Raw genomic sequence first — 18837 nt, 5'->3', positions numbered from 1 at the left:
CTGAATAATTATTTGTTTTCATCACAGGTACACCTCCAGTCTCGTCTTCACCGTTTCCACCGCTTACATCAAGGTCTGGGATATTCGAGACTCCGCCAAGTGTATCCGTACGCTCACGTGAGTTCACAAGCTCATGCAAGAGAAAAATCATAAGTAATCTAGTTATTAGAGGAGTTTTTGTTTTGTTTTGGGTTTTTTTGAATATCAGATCATCAGGCCAGGTGGGGTCGGGGGACACGTGTTCGTCTGCCAGGAGTTTATCCATCCCACCCGGAGAGAGTCAGATAAACCAGATCGCCCTCAACAATTCTGGCTCGTTCCTGTACGCTGCCGCTGGCAACGCCGTCCGCATGTGGGACCTTCGCAAGTACGCTGCCGAACGTCGCGCTTTAAGAGTTTCAGTCATGCAAACTGTTTGCAGCAGCTCAAATTCATTATGTTGCCATCAAAAGGTTCGTTCAAAGCACTAATTAAACTGCGCTCTCTTAAGGTTTGTGTCTACTGGAAAGTTGACGGGCCATTTGGGACCCGTTATGTGTCTAAGCGTTGAAAAGTTGGGCCATGGACAGGACGTCGTTCTCACCGGCTCCAAAGACCATCATATCAAAGTAATTATTATTGTTAATATTAGAGTAGAATATCTCCTGTATTTACATTTTATTTGTTTGTTTTTTTAACGTTTAAAGCTTCTTGCTTCCCAGTGAGACTAACTAAAAACAGTAAAAGTCTGACTAAGATTGACAAAGCCAGTACTTTCTTAAAACATTGGTACTAACCTCGGGAAGATACGGGTCAAGTTTTATTGAAGTGACGCAAAATAGAAAGGAAAATTGAAAAATGAATTCCCTACCCTTTTTTTTTATTTTGTCAAAAAGAGATCTAGTTTTTTGAGAAAAAAAGTTGATCTTTTAAGAACCATAAAGTCCATTTTGTACATAGAACTTAATAATTAAAACTAGATATCATGCTTGTAAGACAAATTAATTGGTTAACTTATATTTATTTTTGACTCAAACAAACTTTACTGTATGTAAAAACAAACAAACAAAAACAATACTTTCAAAGGGAAAACATTTTCCCTTTCACACCACAGCATCATGGTACCGAGTGCCCCTCCAGGGGGTGCACCCACATTTTCTGAATCTCTCTGTTACACCCCTCGTTATCAGATCGGTCTTCACTAAGCCTCTCTGCTCTTCCAGATGTTCGAGGTGACCGAAGGTGCTCAGGGCAGCGTCGGCTCCAGCTATACTTTTGACCCCGCCCACCAGGACGGCGTGGAGTCTCTGGCCGTTCACAGAGACGCCTTATATAGCAGCTCCAGAGATTATTACATAAAGAAGTGGGACATGGCCAGCAAATCGCTTGTCCAGGTGAGACGATGTCGGGGTTTGGATATCCGTGGAGTCGATATAATCTGGGTTTAACAGCTGGTTGTGTCGTCACCCAACAGTCGGTCAGCGCCCAGACAGACTGGGTTAGCGCTCTGGGCGTCGTACCAGGCTCCCCGGTGCTCCTCAGCGGGTGCAGAGGTGGGCTGCTTCGCCTTTGGCACGCCGACTCACTGGCACCCCTCGGCGAAGTCCAGGGACACGACAGTCCCATCAACGGCTTGGCAACCAACAGCACCCAATTGTTCACAGCTTCAGAGTAAGTCACTCGATCGAATCCTCATACAAGTGCTATGTGTTTTCACCGTTTCCTATTGTTTTACTATTTTATTTTGTTTTTGGTTTATAGTGACCGCACCGTGAAAATCTGGGAAGCAAAGAACTCCGTGGAGGATGGGATTCACTGACACCCAGCCTCTTACCACATACATTGGACTGTCTACTTGTCAACATTAGCTTTATTCTTTGAGTTTGAGGTGTTGAGCCATGGCTGGTGTCCCACAGGGTCTGTGTCAGGAATACCAACTTAGATGAAGTAAGTTGGTAGGTGAAAACGGTAGCTAATATTTTAGGTCAGAACAACTCACCATGAACTTAAGGAAGCCTTGGGAGTCTATGCTAAAGTTCCCGTGGCCACAAAACGGTTTGTTTTGTTGATCAGGGAGTCTTTTTAAAGCTGCTGAGAGAAAAGAAGCTGCATTAAGGAAATGGTTTGCTGTGATCGCATTCTGTGTGTTGTCTTGATGTGTGACATGTCTTCCTGACAATGCTGAACAGGTCATTTTGTGTGTGTGTGTGTGTCTGTGATGTTTTTGTTCCCAGTTAAAGGACCAAACTACTGAAGATTTGCTTCGAAGCTGTAACTGCCAAATGCGCCGGAGTTAAACACTGAAAATCTCTAAAAAAACAAAAACAAAACATGCTTTAAGGACTATCAATATGCATGTTTTTCCAATTTCTTTTTCTTTTTTTCTGTTGTTTATTGGAGGTTAAAAGAATAGCACTACTTCAAGATATATTTACAGTTCAGGCTTTCAGGAAAGCATGGAAGGCTCAAATTAAAACGTGTCCCTCTGGGATAATTAGCTTAATTTGAAATGGTAATTAGCCTTACAGCCTAAGAGTTTTAATACCTTTTTGAATTAGTTTTGCAAACAATATTGACTTGTTAACTTTGGCTTTGTTGTTCTCATTAAGGCTGTAGATTCTTTTTATTTTTTTTTCAATCTTGAGAAATCTATCAACTTGGGATCATGTTCTTTCACGTTATTTAACATCTGAACTTCAGTGACAGGCCGGTTGTGATCTGAGGCAAGTCTGAACTCGTTTCCTCATGGTACGGTTTGGTTTGGCTTTTGTCGGCTGAAAATGCCACCTGCTCAAAAACCCGAAATCAGTTACCGCAAACGGAATCAAATGTTTGGAAGATCTCTGAAAGGCCACTATTTATTTATTTTTTTCCCCCTTAAATCCGAGATTACTATCCATTATGTCTGCATCACTAGTGACTGTACATTTGTCCAACCTATATCGTCCTACGTGTCATAGACGACGATTTGCACAGAATCGATGGGATGGATTTCTCTTTGATCAGTTGTTTATTCAGTGCCTGTCACAAATCCTGAACTGTACGTTGATTTATTTATTTTTGTGATGTGAATTTTTGAGGACTTTCCTTCGTTGGAAAAAGATCGAGTAAACATTTCTTAATAACGTGGCGTCGAAATTTGATGCATCGATAACGTTGCGCTCTTCTTTAGAGGCAGCGCTGTCTAGCACAGATTGCATTGAGGATCATGGTTTTCTGTACCAATGAGTAATTTTTTTTTTAGATGAACTTAAATACTAACTAATCAACGAGGCAACTCGAGATGTGAAGACTCCCTCTAATTTTCTAAGTTGAGCTGAAAGTTAAGCTTATTGTGTAAAATATATTTGTTGTTTCGTCCGCTGATTCTCCTGTAATGGCCATATCAGATACAGTGTGTAAATAAATTGTGATAAAAAAAATAAAAAAAAAGTGCTTTGTAACCGTGTAGCAGTGTGTGAGATGACCACACGGTGGCAGTGTTGTTCCTTTAATAACAGACTGAGGAAGAAGGCAGACTTTCGCTTCATTTACTGTCTTTCTACAAAGAAATACTTGAATTTGTAAGACTTACAAGGAAAATGAGTGTTTATTCAATTCCTCTTAAAGTTAGAACTGAAGTAGAAATATTATATCTGAGATTACAACGGGAGGGGAAAAAACAGAGAAAGGTCAAAAGGGGTCAGAAACTCCACCTGAAGGCGAAAGCTAATGTGATGAGTGATGGAAGGATCAATATTTAATGTTCAGCTGCTTGGAAGAATCGCATTGACCCAGAGCTACTCAGACTGTTCTGCTTTACAGCATTACTCCTAATAAGTGCTTTCAGGTAAAATAATAATAATAATAATGCCGCCTGCTTTTGTCAGGGCATAACAAATCAAAACAGCCGTGATATTTAAGTGGTTCATATTTAAGGTGCGAGATTTTCAAGCCATCAGAACTGGAAGCAGATTTGCGTTCGTGATGTGCGACATCACCAAGCAGCTCATAAACCGAATGAACATCGATGCTCTGTTTTAGAGGCAGTGCAATAATTTTTTTAAAAAGGCAGTCCGCTGGAGTTCTCAGCTTGTCTATCATTCAAGACTTAAGCAAGAGTGGGATTTCAATTAAAATAGCATGGATACTCACACAGGAGCGCTGTCAATCACACGCCATCCTCCTTGCTCTCTGCTAGCGTGCTAGCTAGCATGAACAGCAGTGACAGGAATTGCTGTTTTGCTAACCAATTTTCCTGTAAAGGTAAGTTGTTTTCCCACTATTAGCACACTGAGTAGCACCCACATGAGCTTGAAGGACAGCTCTAAGCCCCTCCTCCTTGCTGTGATTGGTTATTTCAGATAGAGCGTGGTGTATTTCTGCAGGTAGGATCATATGGCGAAGGCAGAGGAGGTTGGTTTTTTTCACACATTATTTCTCTCATATTGTGACGACATAGTGATCATTTCAACAAGTATATAAAAAATGATATTGTTCATAAAAGTGACTATTTGCAGCTTTAAAAGGGCAGTATTATGTGTTTTCCAGCCACGTAGTGAGGAGGAGCTGTGCCTTCGTAGGCGGGGCTAGGTCCACCCAGGCGTTTGGCACAGCCGAATGGTTGCCACGGGGAGATTAAACGATTTCTTCAACGTGCAAAAAAGAATGAAGGCAATACTCAAGGCATGTTTTTGATGAGGCAATAACTTTATAACATGATGTGAAGCTTAACATTTTTTACTTTATACTGCCCATTTAAGGACTCAAGGATATTGAGAATTTCTGTTTTGTTTTTTACAAATAAAAAGCCGTAAAAATTATTTTTTTTAAAAATCCTGTGTAACCATTTATGTTCCTAAAATCTCTCCAGGTTCTGAATCGGCATAATAATCCCCATAGCATCACACTCTCACTGCCGTGTTTGGCTGCTGAGATTTAACACAGCAGCTGGAGTTGAACAGGATTGCTTTTAGTCAACTGTGGGCTTCTTTTAAAGCAACAACCACAACAATCAATTGTTGAACTGAACCAAATGTTTCAAACTGGGTTTCCTTACAACTAATTTCACCGTCAGTTTGTCGCTAAAACTTCCCAAAGGAACCTTTGCGCTATTCTATAATCAGATGAACCAGAATAGAATCGCATGTTTTTATGGAGCAGCACGTGGATCTTACATGAATAAAACCTACACAGTCATACGGACCCCCAACATGATGTTGCCAAGCAACTAGAGACCCACAGAAGGCGATCAAGACTCCTTTGTGTAGATTTTGCTTTATGTGTAATATATATGAGCACAGCTCAAAGAAATTGGAATACTGTGGAAAAAAGTTTGATATTTTGGTTTATTTTGGAAACTGAAACCCACACTCCTTAATTTATCGAACACAGATTAGTTCTCGTAAATTTTACAATTACGGCTCACTGATAATAAAAACCAAAAATTTGATGTCTCACAAAATTAGAATATTGTGAAAAAAGTTATATCATGCTGGTAAAAGTTTAAAAAAAAAAGAAAGAAAGAAAAAATAATGGGGGGAAAAACAATGTACTTTTTAAAAAATGTTTTACAATAATTAATTTTCTCAGTTCAACTCATTCATTAAACTTAGTGTTCTGGTGTAAATTTTGTCCGGTCTTTTCTTGTCAAAGCTGTCGTGAATCACTTTATTTACTTTTATCTTCTGGCTAACAATAGAAGAAGAAGGGAAAAAAAAGAAATCTAAAAGAGTTTTATTAGAAAAATACCAGAAGAAGAAGAAGAAGAAAAAAAACCCTTAATTTCTAAAAGAGTTTTATTAGAAAAATACCAGGTTTTGTGCCTTGGCAGCTTTTTTTCCTAGTATGTGGAGGAACTAAATAATGGCCTAATTGCTGGAACATAACCTTTATTATCAGTTTTTCCAAGAAATCAATAACTCCTTCTCAGACTGCCTGCGTGGGCTGGAAGTTTCCCTTCCAGTTTAATAGTGGCGCAGTGTACAGTCCTTTTGGATAATATATCCCCCTCTAATATGCTCAGTGGACACATTGATTGGTGATCCTTCGGTCTGACCAGACGCTCTTGTTTCACCATTAAATCTGCCTTTACAACGGGAGTTGTACCGCTGCAGGCATTTATATAGAATACGATCAATATTGATTCTTCCCTGTGTGTAACGACGGAGGAGGAGATTTGGCTTCGTCTTGTACAACTCGTTCGTTGAAGATATTGCTAGAGATTTTGAGGTACAAAACCTCGCTAAATTATTTCTGCCGCCTCTTTTCTCGCATTTTGTCTCATTTATCAACAGTTTGATATGAACCTCAAAAGGATTTCGTGTAAAAATCGGAGCTAATACGTCACATGTAACCAAAATTGTACATTTCGAATTTCAGGCGAAACGCTACCTGTGATGTGAAAGTAATACTGCATGTCGACCTGAACACACTATCCCATGGTGGTGGCAGCATCATGCCGTGGGGTGGTGCTTTTCGACAGGATGCAGAAGTGAGTTTGCTTGCAATCGCAGTAATTGTAGTAATTGCAGACAAAGGTCAGACTCCGAATTTTTCCCTCTGGGATGAAAAACACATGCACGCCACACTTTTAAGACAAATACCGGCAGCTCATGATTTGCTGTGCCAAAATATGCATCCCCTGCCAACTCAGCCAAATAGAGAGTTAGGAAGGATTTCACTTTTCTACATAATCATTCCTGTTCTCTGACCTACTGGTATTGTCTTACACCAATAGGACAATATTTGGGGAAAATAGATAGGGCATGCATATATTGGCAGGCTCAAAAGCCATATTGCCAAAAAAAAAAGCATTCTGTTTTGTAATACTTTAAGCTATTATGGTGTTAAAAGAAAAATCGGGGAATTTCAAACCATCTGCAGAGAGCATTTTCATCAGACACCGACTGGAAGATGTTCGACTCGCATGTCTCAATAAAGGTGTAAAAAAAAAACCCCGTCTTTGTTTCAATTAATCTGCGAAATAAAACCCCACCGTTTTAGGGCTTACGTGGTTAAGAAACGTGGTAATGTCGCGAGAGTCTTTAAAATTTCACATTCAAAAACTTGAGCGCGAAGAAAGAGGTGGGATGTGAATACTGATGATCAGGTGGGGGAGAGTGTTATTGAGAGAGAGAGAGAAACGGCTGACAGTGAGCAGGTCAAGCGTTGTGCTCCAGCTGACAGGATGGCGCTCTAGGAATGGAACTGTCTGTCTGCAGTGGATCTCTTCGTGTAATTGCACATCAGTAATAAATATGTAGGTGTCAGTGCCTGTTAAATCAAGAGGGGTTTTTGCAGCTGAGCCGAGTAAACGAGTGAGTGCAGCTACATCATCTCTACCCAGGCAACAATTAGGCCTGGGTGAGCTGTAGAGGAATCTAAAGATGTGAGTTGTTTTTTTTTAAATCACAAATTGAGGGATTTTTGTTTGTTTGTTTTTTGTTTGTTTTTTTAGCAGAATGAACTACTCAAAGATTTCAGTTTGTTAATTAGGAGATCCATATTAAGGCTCCTGCCATGTTTTGCTGCCTCCAAAACAATGCAGGCAACAATGCTTTTGGAGTTTCTTCCTGGTCGGTTTTATCCCGATTTGCTTTCTCCAATAATTTTGTTTAGAAGGAAAGCAAAAACAATTGTGTTTTTTTTTTAATTTTTACAAATTTATTCCAGCTGAAACCCCCGTTTTCCAAAGTCTGACTGGTGTGAAACGCCCCGAGCTTCATCAGGTGTTTGTACCGTCAGAAAATAGGTCAAACCAAACAATGCAATCGAGAAACGATAAATAAAAAATAAACAGGAGTACGACTATTAAACAGTTATGTTTAAATCTTTTAAAATTTACTTCAGCATGCAAAAATATACTAAAGGTTGCTTTACAATACTTTACAAATAGTGTAATATTTATCTGATTAGAAACTTAAATAAATATTTTTGTTTTGTAGTAAAGATAATACAAAGAAATTAAAACCTGCTAAAGTTGAATTTCTTTCTGCTTATCCCTGTCTACAGTTTTTCCACTTCTTCGTGACGTATTGCACTGAAACGGGTTTAGACCTTTGTTAGTTTTTAAGCCAGCTACAAAATTGCAGGCGACACGATCCGATTGTTTTGAGCCATTAGCCTCTCATTATCCACCAATGTCACAGGCTAATAACTGAGTGCATCCTTTCACAGTAAAACACGCGCAGGAACTTTAGTTTGTACTCAACTGCAAGCTTCCTTCCACTCTTTATTACAAAAGACAAAAACTCAGCCTTAGACCAGGAGCCCAAGTCGAGTCTCAAGTCTTTTGTTTTTGCCTTGTTCACAGCACTGAGGGGTAAGTAAATAATGTACAGAGTGGCTGTCGATTCCATTAGTAGATAGAAATGTTGGCACTTGGCAATCATGAACCTGACCATTTTTGAACAGTGTCTGCAGACTACATCCTGACACACCATGCATCATTAAATAAAATGTAATAACATTGTCATTCTCTATAAATGATGCTACAGGTTTAGATCTACAGTCTGTGTTACAATTAAACCATTTCTAGGGGCCCCTGAATGTCTGGAGGCCCCTGAATGGCCCCTATCAGCAGCTATTGAGTTTTCTTTGCCTTGATATCCCAGTCTTATAATTCTAGATCTAGAAGTTTAACATCAAACTATTATATAGAGTTAGCCCCTTTGAGCTTTTTGATCCATAAATCAGTCTGCAGCCAGGTTGTTCTAGAGGTTAAATAGATATTATTAGGACTTAGTTAATAAAATGGCAGCAAAGTTTCTTATTTCATAACTTCATAACCTTTGACCTTCTCTCCTCTGGTCTGTTTAACAGCTACAGTCTCAGATCAGCTCAGATCTCCAGGACTGTCAGCAGCAGAAACAGAAACTTTATACCTGTTGGGGAAAATATAGATTATATTTGCTTTGCATTTCCCCACATGATGGCAATGATACAGTAGGAACCAATTAGATTCTTGATTAATATGGGTTGTTGCTATGTTGTTGTACGGAGTTTTTGCTCAATGTGCCCCTTTTTTAAATTTGAGCCCCGGCCCCTCCATAGGTCTCTGCACGGCCCTGACCCAGAGCAACAGAACCACCAACATTGAAACACCAAAATGATGAAACATCCATCAGTCAGAGAGAAAATCCTGATTTACAATCAATCAATCAATTGAGTAATAAATCAACAAATTTATGGTTAATAAAAACATTTATTCTAACATGATTGGACTGCAGTGAACATTAAACTCGTCCCAGCAGGCAGGTCAGGATTTTGTTTCTGTTTACCCAGCAGGTAAATCACCTGACTGGAATAAACCTGAAAACATCCAGATTTTTATTAATATGTCAGATAAAAAAATGCAAAAAAATCTAAATTATTAATTATTCTGAAGCCACCTGGTGGAGAAAAGCTCCGATCAAAACAAACAATACTAGTAATAATAATAATAATAATAATAATAATAATCAATGATAAAAAATGTGAATTTGATTCTTCCGGTTTAAATTATTTTATCACCAGATTAAATGAGAAAATCTGATCAATGTGTGAGTGAGGAAGAGGAGGAGTGAGGAGGGGCGCAGGCTGCACTACCTGGGCCTGCGGCGCCACAATCTGATTGGATGCTGGGAGAGACCAGTGTGTTCAAGTTGTGCTAATAGCAGTTAGCCTATCAGAAAGCTATGCTAGCCTAAAATAGGCTCAATGCTAAACATGTAGTAGCTAATGCTAATGTTAGCATTTATAATCACATTTCTACAGAAGTTCCATGAAATTGTGAAGATAAACGGATAAAAAACATTTTGAACCTGAAGAACAGATTAAAAATGATAAATATCTTTATTTATTTACTACCTATTTTTACTATCGCTACAATATTTTTACTCCATCCATCCATCCATCCATCCACCCACCCACCCACCCACCCACTCACTCACTCACTTACTCACTCACTCACTCACTCACTCACTCACTCACTCACTCACTCACTCACTCACTCACTCACTCACCCACCCACCCACCCACCCATGGTTGGGTTGGGTTGGAGGTAGGATCTTAAAAAGGGAGGACCAGACTTCCCTCTCCAGGGGAATCCCGAGGCGTTCCCAGGCCAGCCGAGAGACATAGTCCCTCCAGCGTGTCCTGGTTCTTCCCCGGGGCATCCTCCTGGTGGAACGTGCCCGGAACACCTCACCAGGGAGGCGTCCAGGAGGCATCCTGACCAGATGCCCGAGCCACCTCAATTGGCTCCTCTCGATGTGAAGGAGCAGCGGCTCTACTCTGACTCCCTCCCGGATGACTGAGCTTCTCACCCTATCTCTAAGGGAGAGCCCAGACAACCTACGGAGAAAACCCATTTCGGCCGCTTGTATCTGTGATCTCGTTCTATCGGTCATGACCCAAAGCTCATGACCATAGATGAGGGTGGGAACGTAGATCAACCGGTAAATCGAGAGCTTCGCTTTTTGACTCACCTCTCTCTTCACCACGTCAGACCGGTACAGCGCCCGCTTGACGGCAGACACTGCGCCAATCCGCTTGTCGATCTCCAGCTCCCTTCTTCTCCCTCAATCGTGAACAAGATCTCGAGATACTTGAACTCCTCCACTTGGGGCAGGACACCTCCTACTCCCACCCCTCCTCCCCTGACCCGGAGAAGGCACTCTACCCTTTTCTGGCTGAAGACCATGGACTCGGATTTGGAGGCACTGATCCTCATCCCAGCCGCTTCACACTCGGCTGCAAACCGCTTCAGCGAGAGCTGCAGATCACGACCTGATGAAGCCAACAGGACCACATCATCCACAAAAAGCAGAGACGTGATCCTAAGGCCACCAAAAAGGATCCCCTCAACACCTTGGCTGGTCCAGTGTTGCACAACCAGGACAAAAACCACACTGCTCTTCCTGAATCCGAGGTTCGACTATCCGATGGACCCTCCTCTCCAAGACCCCTGAATAGACCTTGCCAGAGAGGTTTAAGAGTGTGACACTCCTGTAATTGGAACACACCCTCCGGTCCCCCTTTTTGAACAGGGGGACCACCACCCCAATCTGCCAATCCAGGGGACCTGCCCCCAATGTCCATGCAATATTGCAGAGTCGCGTCAGCCAACACAACCCTACAACATTCAGAGCCTTAAGGAACTCCGGACGAATCTCATTCACCCCCGGGGCCCTGCCACCGAGGAGCTTTTTAAGCACCTCGGCGACCTCGTCCCCAGAGATTGAAGAGCCCAACACAGAGTCCCCAGGCTCAGCTTCCTCAATGGAAACCCTACGATTTTCCGCCTCCTGGTGCTCCCTCCGATTCTCCCTCGACGACTCCAGGTGGTCCCAGGGCTCCCTCGTCGCCTCCAGGTGGTCTCAGGGCTCCCTTGACGCCTCCAGGTGGTCCCAGGGCTCCCTCGACGCCTCCAGGTGGTCCCAGGGCTCCCCCGTCGCCTCCAGGTGGTCCCAGGGCTCCCTCGTCGACTCCAGGTGGTCCCAGGGCTCCCTCGTCGCCTCCCGGTGGTCCCAGGGCTCCCTCGTCGCCTCCAGGTGGTCCCAGGGCTCCCTTGTCGCCTCCAGGTGGTCCCAGGGCTCCCTCGTCGCCTCCAGGTGGTCCCAGGGCTCCCTCGTCGCCTCCAGGTGGTCCCAGGGCTCCCTCGTCGCCTCCAGGTGGTCCCAGGGCTCCCTCGTCGCCTCCAGGTGGTCCCAGGGCTCCCTCGTCGCCTCCAGGTGGTCCCAGGGCTCCCTTGTGGCCTCCCGGTGGTCCCAGGGCTCCCTCGTCGCCTCCAGGTGGTCCCAGGGCTCCCTCGTCGCCTCCAGGTGGTCCCAGAGCTCCCTCGTCGCCTCCAGGTGGTCCCAGAGCTCCCTCGTCGCCTCCAGGTGGTCCGGCCCCTGCGCCAACATTGTCCGCCGGACTGGCCTTCAGGGATTCGCCTCCTGCGCCACAAACGTTGCCCCCTTGCTGGATGGATGGATAGTTTTGGCCCCATTTGGAGAACATTCAATCCCCATGAAGACATAAGAGCCAAGGCTGGGTTCCCGAAGCTGCGGCAGCGGTTTGACACCCCCTATACCTTCTGGGCTAATTTACCCACCGACCTGCAGCTTAGGGACCCCAGAAACACCTTCCTGAGCAGATGGATTGCCACAGCAAGGGGCAGCCATCTTGCTGTGGCAATCCACATTTTAGAAAATTAAAGAAATGTTTTAATCACACCTTAGCAGAATATAGAGACCAATTAACTAAAGTCTTGATTTTAGACTGTGGCAGGAAGCCGGAGTACCCGGAGAGAAACCTGCAAACAGGAAACTACTTTTTGAAGAGAGGGGGCAAAGGTCAACTAGACAAGCCAAATAAACCAACAGTCATTTTTTTGGACTCTGGGAGGAAGCCGGAGAGAACCCACTAATGCACTTGGGGAAAATGCAAACCCCATAAAGACAGAAAAACCCAGGCAGGAACTCAGACCCAGGCAAATGTCTTATTCAAAGAAAAGAAAAGAAAAGAAATGTTTTAATCACACCTAAGCACAATTTAGAGGCCAATTAACTAAACAGTCTTAATTTCAGACTGTGGCAGGAAGCCGGAGCACCCGGAGAGAAACCTGCAAACAGGAAACCTGTCAAATCTTTTTACCTTTCAATCCCATAATTTAATTTAACTGAACACATCAGGTTAAATGTTCAGTCCCAGTCAGATTTCTCCAGCCTCAAATGGTCAATGATGATTTGTTCTGGGATTCTTTCATCTTCCGAATTTGTTATTTTTTAGCTCCTCTCCAAAAGATCCTTGATCATGTTGAAGAGGAGGGGCTGGAGAAACCGTAACGTTAGGTGTGACTTCATTTCTTACCTTTTCCCACAGACATCTGCCGGTTCTTCCTTGCAGTTGAAACGCCTTTCCAAAACCAGTTGCTGCCCTCGTCCAGACAGACCTGGGACACACTTTGGTCCGCTACCTTCTCCTTAGCCGACATCGCCACGTTTGCAAGGTCCCAATGAAACGAGAGCGTTGAGGGAAAAAACGCCTCTCTCTGGCACCGAGAAGAGCATTTGAAATGCTCCTTCGGGCCGTGCTCCATCGGGCCCTTGCCGCGGCAATCCATCTGCTCCACAAGGTGTTTCTGGGCTCCCTCAGCTGCAGGTCAGTGGGTAAATTAGCCCAGAAGTTGTAGGGGGTGTTAAACCGCTGCCGCAGCTTTGGGAACCTTTCAAAGATCAAGTCAATGATGAAAAACTTGATCCCTACAGAAACACCTAGGATAAAACCCAGCTGCTGGTATGGCAACACGCATGAGAAGAGCAAAACCAGCCAGAGTCCCACGTAGATCGTTACAGTGGGCTCTGGCCGGACCCAAATGCACAGATTTTTGATCTTCTCAAGCGTGTCGGCCATGTTTCCAAAAAGCTCCTGGGTTTTGTGAGCAGAATCGAAAGCCAAGTGGACCATCTGTAAGAAACCTGGGTTGCCTTTCAGATGTTCCCCTGGCTCACACATGTCGGGTATGATGCTCCTCGTGATCCTCCAGCCTTTGGAAATTAGATAATTTGTGGAAAGTTGGAGAATCACGAGGAGCACGATGGAGGAAAATGTCCAGCTAAACCACACTGTGCACATGTACAGACAGAAAAAACAGGCAGTCATGTACACAGAGCGCCAGCTGGACAAAGCAGACAGGTTGTTAAAAAAGTGTGCCACAGGTCTGAAGTCTCGTTCAAGGCGTCTCATGTTCTTCGTCATCTTTATGGGGCTTAGTGGGTCCTCCCTCTCCACAATCGCCTTTGGGTGGAAACGCAGTTTTTCCTTAAAAGCCCTAAGGCGATCGCGGATCTTCATCTTGGCTGTTGGCTTCTGGTCTCTGAAAACTGTTTGGGCTCAATGTTGGAGCGCAACACATTAAATCTTTAGAACTTCTTTGATCTATTGTGATGTACATGATGTCATCTATGACCTCATCAGTGAGCTCACTGGACTTCTGGGGCAAGGTCTTGCTTCTGATCGTTGCTATGGAAACGATCAGAGCAGTTCTGAATGAGTCAAGCTGAAATAATGACTAAATACTTAAATATTAAGTAATATTTTTTATTTAACATGAAGAGATTAACAGTAGATTTCTACAAATTAGAATTTTTGTGTTTGTGGTTTTCCGTACCTGCTGTGGTATAAGTGGTTGTGTATTCCAACCCTAACTGGTTTCAATGGAGTAGGTGGGCGTGGCGGCGTGGCGAAGTGACCTGTAACACCATTGCCATATATTTGGCTCTAGATTTCACATGTTTCGACCGAGCTGCACCAAACTTACTGGGATGGATCCTTATCCAGCCCCAGACAGGAATCCATAAGAATCCTTGGTGGGTGTGGCCTAATTTATCTACAGCGCCCCCTAGAAGTTTTTAAAACATCAGCTCCAAGCCATGCTTCAACCCAGACTTTTGAAACTTAGTACACATGTGTATCTGGTCAGGACCTACAAAAACGTCTCTTGGAGCCATGGTCCAAACTCAACAGGAAGACGGTCATTTTGGATCAAAGCTGCCATTTCCTCTTTTTTATAGACGTCTCATCTGATCGAACTCGTCCTACAGCTTTTGAGATACGGACTTCAGAATCACTCAGCATAACCTTGAGGCACTGAAGGTCAAACAGTTATCACAGGATTTTTCATGTGGGCGTGGCTTAGTGTCAAAGTTTGACTATTTGCCATAAAACATCAAGGTGCAATAACTTCCACATACAAAGTCGGAGCTGCATCAGACTTTCTATGTCTCATTATAGACCAGCCCTCATCACATTCACATGGTTAACTGATGACATAACCTCTGCCCCACCCACTTCCAACAGGAAGTCACCTGTTTTTTCTGCTGGATTTCTTACTTTTAGACTTTGATTCATATATAAGTGACATAAATGACATGATGATGAAGTCTCTCAGAAAATACTGAAATTATTGTTTGATCCCTACTTCTTCACTGTGTGTATGATCAAATGGGATCATCTAACTCTTCATAACAACACATCATGTCTATCAAACCCTACAGGAAGTTCTTGCTAATCTTTCACTACTAAACAGGAAGTGACAATAACTCATCTCCTGGATGTCAGATATCAGCCATCACATTCCATTAAGCTTGGCTAAACAATACTGCCTGATTTAATTAAAAACAAAAACAGAGAACTGTTTTTAATTCAAAGATCTAATCAATGCAAGGCTTTCAGTTCTTCTAATTTATTTTTCTCAAATAATGAAACGTCTTTACACTGCAGACTTAATCTAGTTTACAAACTCACTTGAGAAATGGTTCTTGAAATACAGCACTCCATTCAGTGTAGCTCAAAAAGTTACTTTAACAACAACAAATAGTCCCATACAAACAAATTAAACCCCCATTTGGTTGTGCCCAGTGATGAAATCGATGACATCATGACCCTCATAAAAACAGGAAGTGCGTGGCCACTCCTCCACCTGTCCTTGGTGGAGTATTTGAACTCGGAGACAAACAGTGGTGAGTACAATCAAATAACTTTTAACACAAGTGAAATTCTCACTAAGTAAATGTTATTTACTTTATGCGTGTGTTTGGGTGTAAACTAGTGATGGTGAGATGAAGCCTCATGAGGCATTGAACCACTTGAGCCAACTGGTTCGAGAAAGGGTTCATTTCTTGAGGCTTCATGTGCACACGAAACCACCTACTGGCCAGGTGTATAATCACAGCCAGCTGTATCTTAACACGTGTGATGCATTGAATTTTTGTCTATTATGGCTCTTGGGAATGACTTCACAAAAGGTGTAGGACGAAATCATTTGTCTACATAAATTATGTATACACATATGTGTATAATAAAATATTGTTTGAATGTATCCTCTGTGTGTAATTATTCCCAAAATAGTAGTGTCATGTGATATGGCATGTTGTGTAATAAAGTTTTTCTGTGACTCTAGAAAAATGGCATGGGCCTAATCAGGCAGAGGACAGTGAAAGTGCCTGTGGAACTAGGGAGGGGGTAGTGAATAGGCTAATGCTTGTGTAACTTGGATGATTTCATGCATTTTTATTAAGAAACAACAATTTCTCCACAGTTTTTGGTTTCAAACGATTTCTCTTTTTTGACACTACATGGATGAGGTGTTATTATTGTACCCCAACTCCTTGGAGCACAATAAACACCTCACCTTTACAGAAAATAAGAAACAGTGAAAAATACAGTTCCTCATAAGCAAACATAATGCATCTGCAAATGTTCAGTTCACCTTACCTTGTTAGGGCTTATCAAATCGAAATGTTCCCACATAGGGGAAATCCTCCTCTTTCTCGCCGGCTCCATCCTACTCCTATCCTGTCCTCGCGCTCCTAAATCTCCTATCTATTTATCTCTCTCCTAAACTCTCCAAACACCAAACTAACTGTCTCAAACTAAATAACCACTATCCAAACTCTGCTATCCAAACTATCAAAACTCTATCCACTCTCTCAACTGACCGCAACTCGCCTACAACAACCCACATTTTGAATGGAGCCTGTGGGGTTTCTAAAGCTGTCAAACCCCGCGCCAAACTCTGAGCCACTTCCCGAAGCAGTCACGTGGTACAGCCAGGCAGCGAGGCTTCGGACGTCATCGTTTTCGGCTCCTCCCCTAAATGAAGCAAGCTTCGATACGCGCTTTACGGAAACGCCCCCTCCATTACTCGACACACGCCTCGAAGCCTCGGCACATCACGTAACATCACTAGTGTAAACTGAGGTAAAAAACTAACACATTTTGGTGTTTTGGATCAATTTTGTTTTTTGTTTTATTTTTTCAAAATTGGACTTCTGTGCATATTAGTTTCCAATGGAAACACTATGATTGAGCACAAGGTGAGCCATAAATGTACTTGGTAGATTTCAATCTTAGGCCAGGTCAATAATCAATTTTATGACAAGCAGAGCTGTCAACTGGTTAACTTTAATGACTGTTAAGGGTGAATCCAGGACAGTCTGGCCACTCGATTCTGGCTATGGCTTCCAAAAGCTGTGGCCTGATTTTAGCAGCGATAACACCTGGGGACTGCCAGATGGAGTGGCTGGCCTATTGTTTAAGAAAAGGGATTGCAGAGTGTGTTCCCAAAGCTCAACCTAGCATGTTGGAGTAGACGCTCCAATCAGTTATGCAACCCCGGATCCAGGAGGAGCGGTTTTGCTTTCATGCTAGAATAGTGGACCAGCTCTTCAATGATGCAGGATTCTTGAGATTATGTGAGTTTGGTTAGCCAGTTCAAATGTGCTTTATGGATCTAGAGGGGCTGTTTGATCGTGTCCCTCAGTGTTTTTAAGGACAATCCGGTCCTTGTACGCCCCATAGAAAGACCTACTTCTACAAAAAGTCAAGTTTATTTATAGCGCAGGATGGAATTCCTAAGGACTTCCACGCCTTCTTTTGGTGAATCTCAAGTTTTGTTTGGGGAAAGGTCGCTCTGGTTTGGCAACCTTGAGGTCGTAACATTGCGTTGTTGATATCTTTCTGGCCGTGACCTTCAGCTTGCAATGAAGTGGTTTGTAGCCGAGTGTGACGGCACCAGGATGAAGGTGGAGGCAACGGTTGTTAATATGAAAAAAGTGGACTTTACCGTGTTTGGAGAAAGTCTTTCCCTAAAGAACTTCAGTTCAAATACCCTGAAGAATTCCCAAGAATTCTTCTTGTGTATTTTCCAAGACCATAGGGAGGTCTGTGTTACCCATACAACCCCCTCTTGTCTTGACTGGCTGGATGATTTCATCATTTCTGTGTGACTTTCCCTCTCTTTGGGAGTGAGACTCGTGACAGTGATGCGTATATACAGTAAGCCAATGAGTCCATGCTAATTTTCCGGCCTCTTGTGTGAGTAGCAAGGAGTGAACTCATCCGCCCCCACACAAACAGAGGGCGGGGGCATGATGTTTGCCCAAAGGTGCTGTAATGGTTTTCACCACCACCACGCTACTCATCAAACCCAGGGCGTGTCGGAGAGCGTGTGAGACGGCTATATTTAGAAACGCAGTTGTCCGGCAAACACACTGAGTAATGCAGGGGATGTTTTATATTAACGTCCAGTGACTTTATCGTCTAAACATAACCCAGACACTCGCAAACCGGTACAGCACGCGGTTATTGTGTGCTTTTCCCCCCGAAATTATTTTAAGGATTTGTTTGGGAGGTCCAATAAAAACCCCGGGAAAAGGAAAATTCTGTTTTTGTTATTCTCTGATGACGTTACATTAAGTATGCCCCTCTTTTCCTTTCAGTTAATCCATTCCTGTTCCTTTTTCTCTTTGTTTACTTGTATGCAAACGCGCGTCAAAAGACAAACCCTGGGCTTTATTGCTCTTGACATCATGGACGTTCCCAGAAAAGGCTCAAAGTACCCGAGGTCCCTCATGAAAACACAGCGTCCTCATAATGTGCCACTCCAACATTTCTCAACATTCGTTTTGGTGTCGCTCTATTCCCTGCAAAAGAGTGATCTGGGTCCTACGCCGTTTTGGATGACATTTTGAAAGAATAAGCACAGGATGGGAACTCTACTGGGTTTCTAGAGCATACGGTAGAAATCATAGCATCAAGGTTCTCAGTGATGGCAAGAATCTTGTGAATTTACTGGAAAAAAACAGAAAATGCCACAGATAAAGATGCTTTTTTTAAGTAAACTGATGGGTACAGTGTCAAAGTTGACTTACGCAATAGTATTTTCTTTAGGATTTAAGATTTGCAAACCTTAAAGAATCCAAACCAAGCACTTGTGGATGATCCAAAGTTCTTAGGACCCTGTTTTGGATGGTTGTCTGCTAAAAAATAATAATAAAAAAGTGTCTCCTCGAATGAGCCGCTCACCAAACCGTTCACGATCAGCAGTTTCCAAACTGATAAAAAGCCTCC

The 18837-nt window shown here is 42.9% G+C and overlaps 1 protein-coding gene across 3 annotated transcripts in view; it reads left to right on the top strand.

Moving 5' to 3' along the window:
• The window catches only part of LOC116736775 (kinesin-like protein KIF21A), a 32496-nt gene extending 29074 nt beyond the window's left edge, over positions 1-3422 (top strand). For all 3 annotated transcript variants that reach the window (XM_032589521.1, XM_032589523.1, XM_032589522.1), the window contains 6 exons: positions 28-117; positions 209-367; positions 491-608; positions 1203-1373; positions 1454-1650; positions 1741-3422. In XM_032589521.1, coding sequence (XP_032445412.1) covers positions 28-117; positions 209-367; positions 491-608; positions 1203-1373; positions 1454-1650; positions 1741-1798 — 793 coding nt within the window. In that variant the 3' untranslated portion in view covers positions 1799-3422. The remainder of the gene's footprint in view (positions 1-27; positions 118-208; positions 368-490; positions 609-1202; positions 1374-1453; positions 1651-1740) is intronic.
• The last annotated feature ends 15415 nt before the right edge of the window (positions 3423-18837 follow it).

This window comes from Xiphophorus hellerii, chromosome 17 (genome assembly GCF_003331165.1).
Source record: "Xiphophorus hellerii strain 12219 chromosome 17, Xiphophorus_hellerii-4.1, whole genome shotgun sequence".
Lineage (NCBI taxonomy): Eukaryota > Metazoa > Chordata > Actinopteri > Cyprinodontiformes > Poeciliidae > Xiphophorus > Xiphophorus hellerii.
The sequence above is the reverse complement of the archived record's forward strand: the minus strand, read 5'-3'. Positions and strand labels throughout refer to the sequence as shown.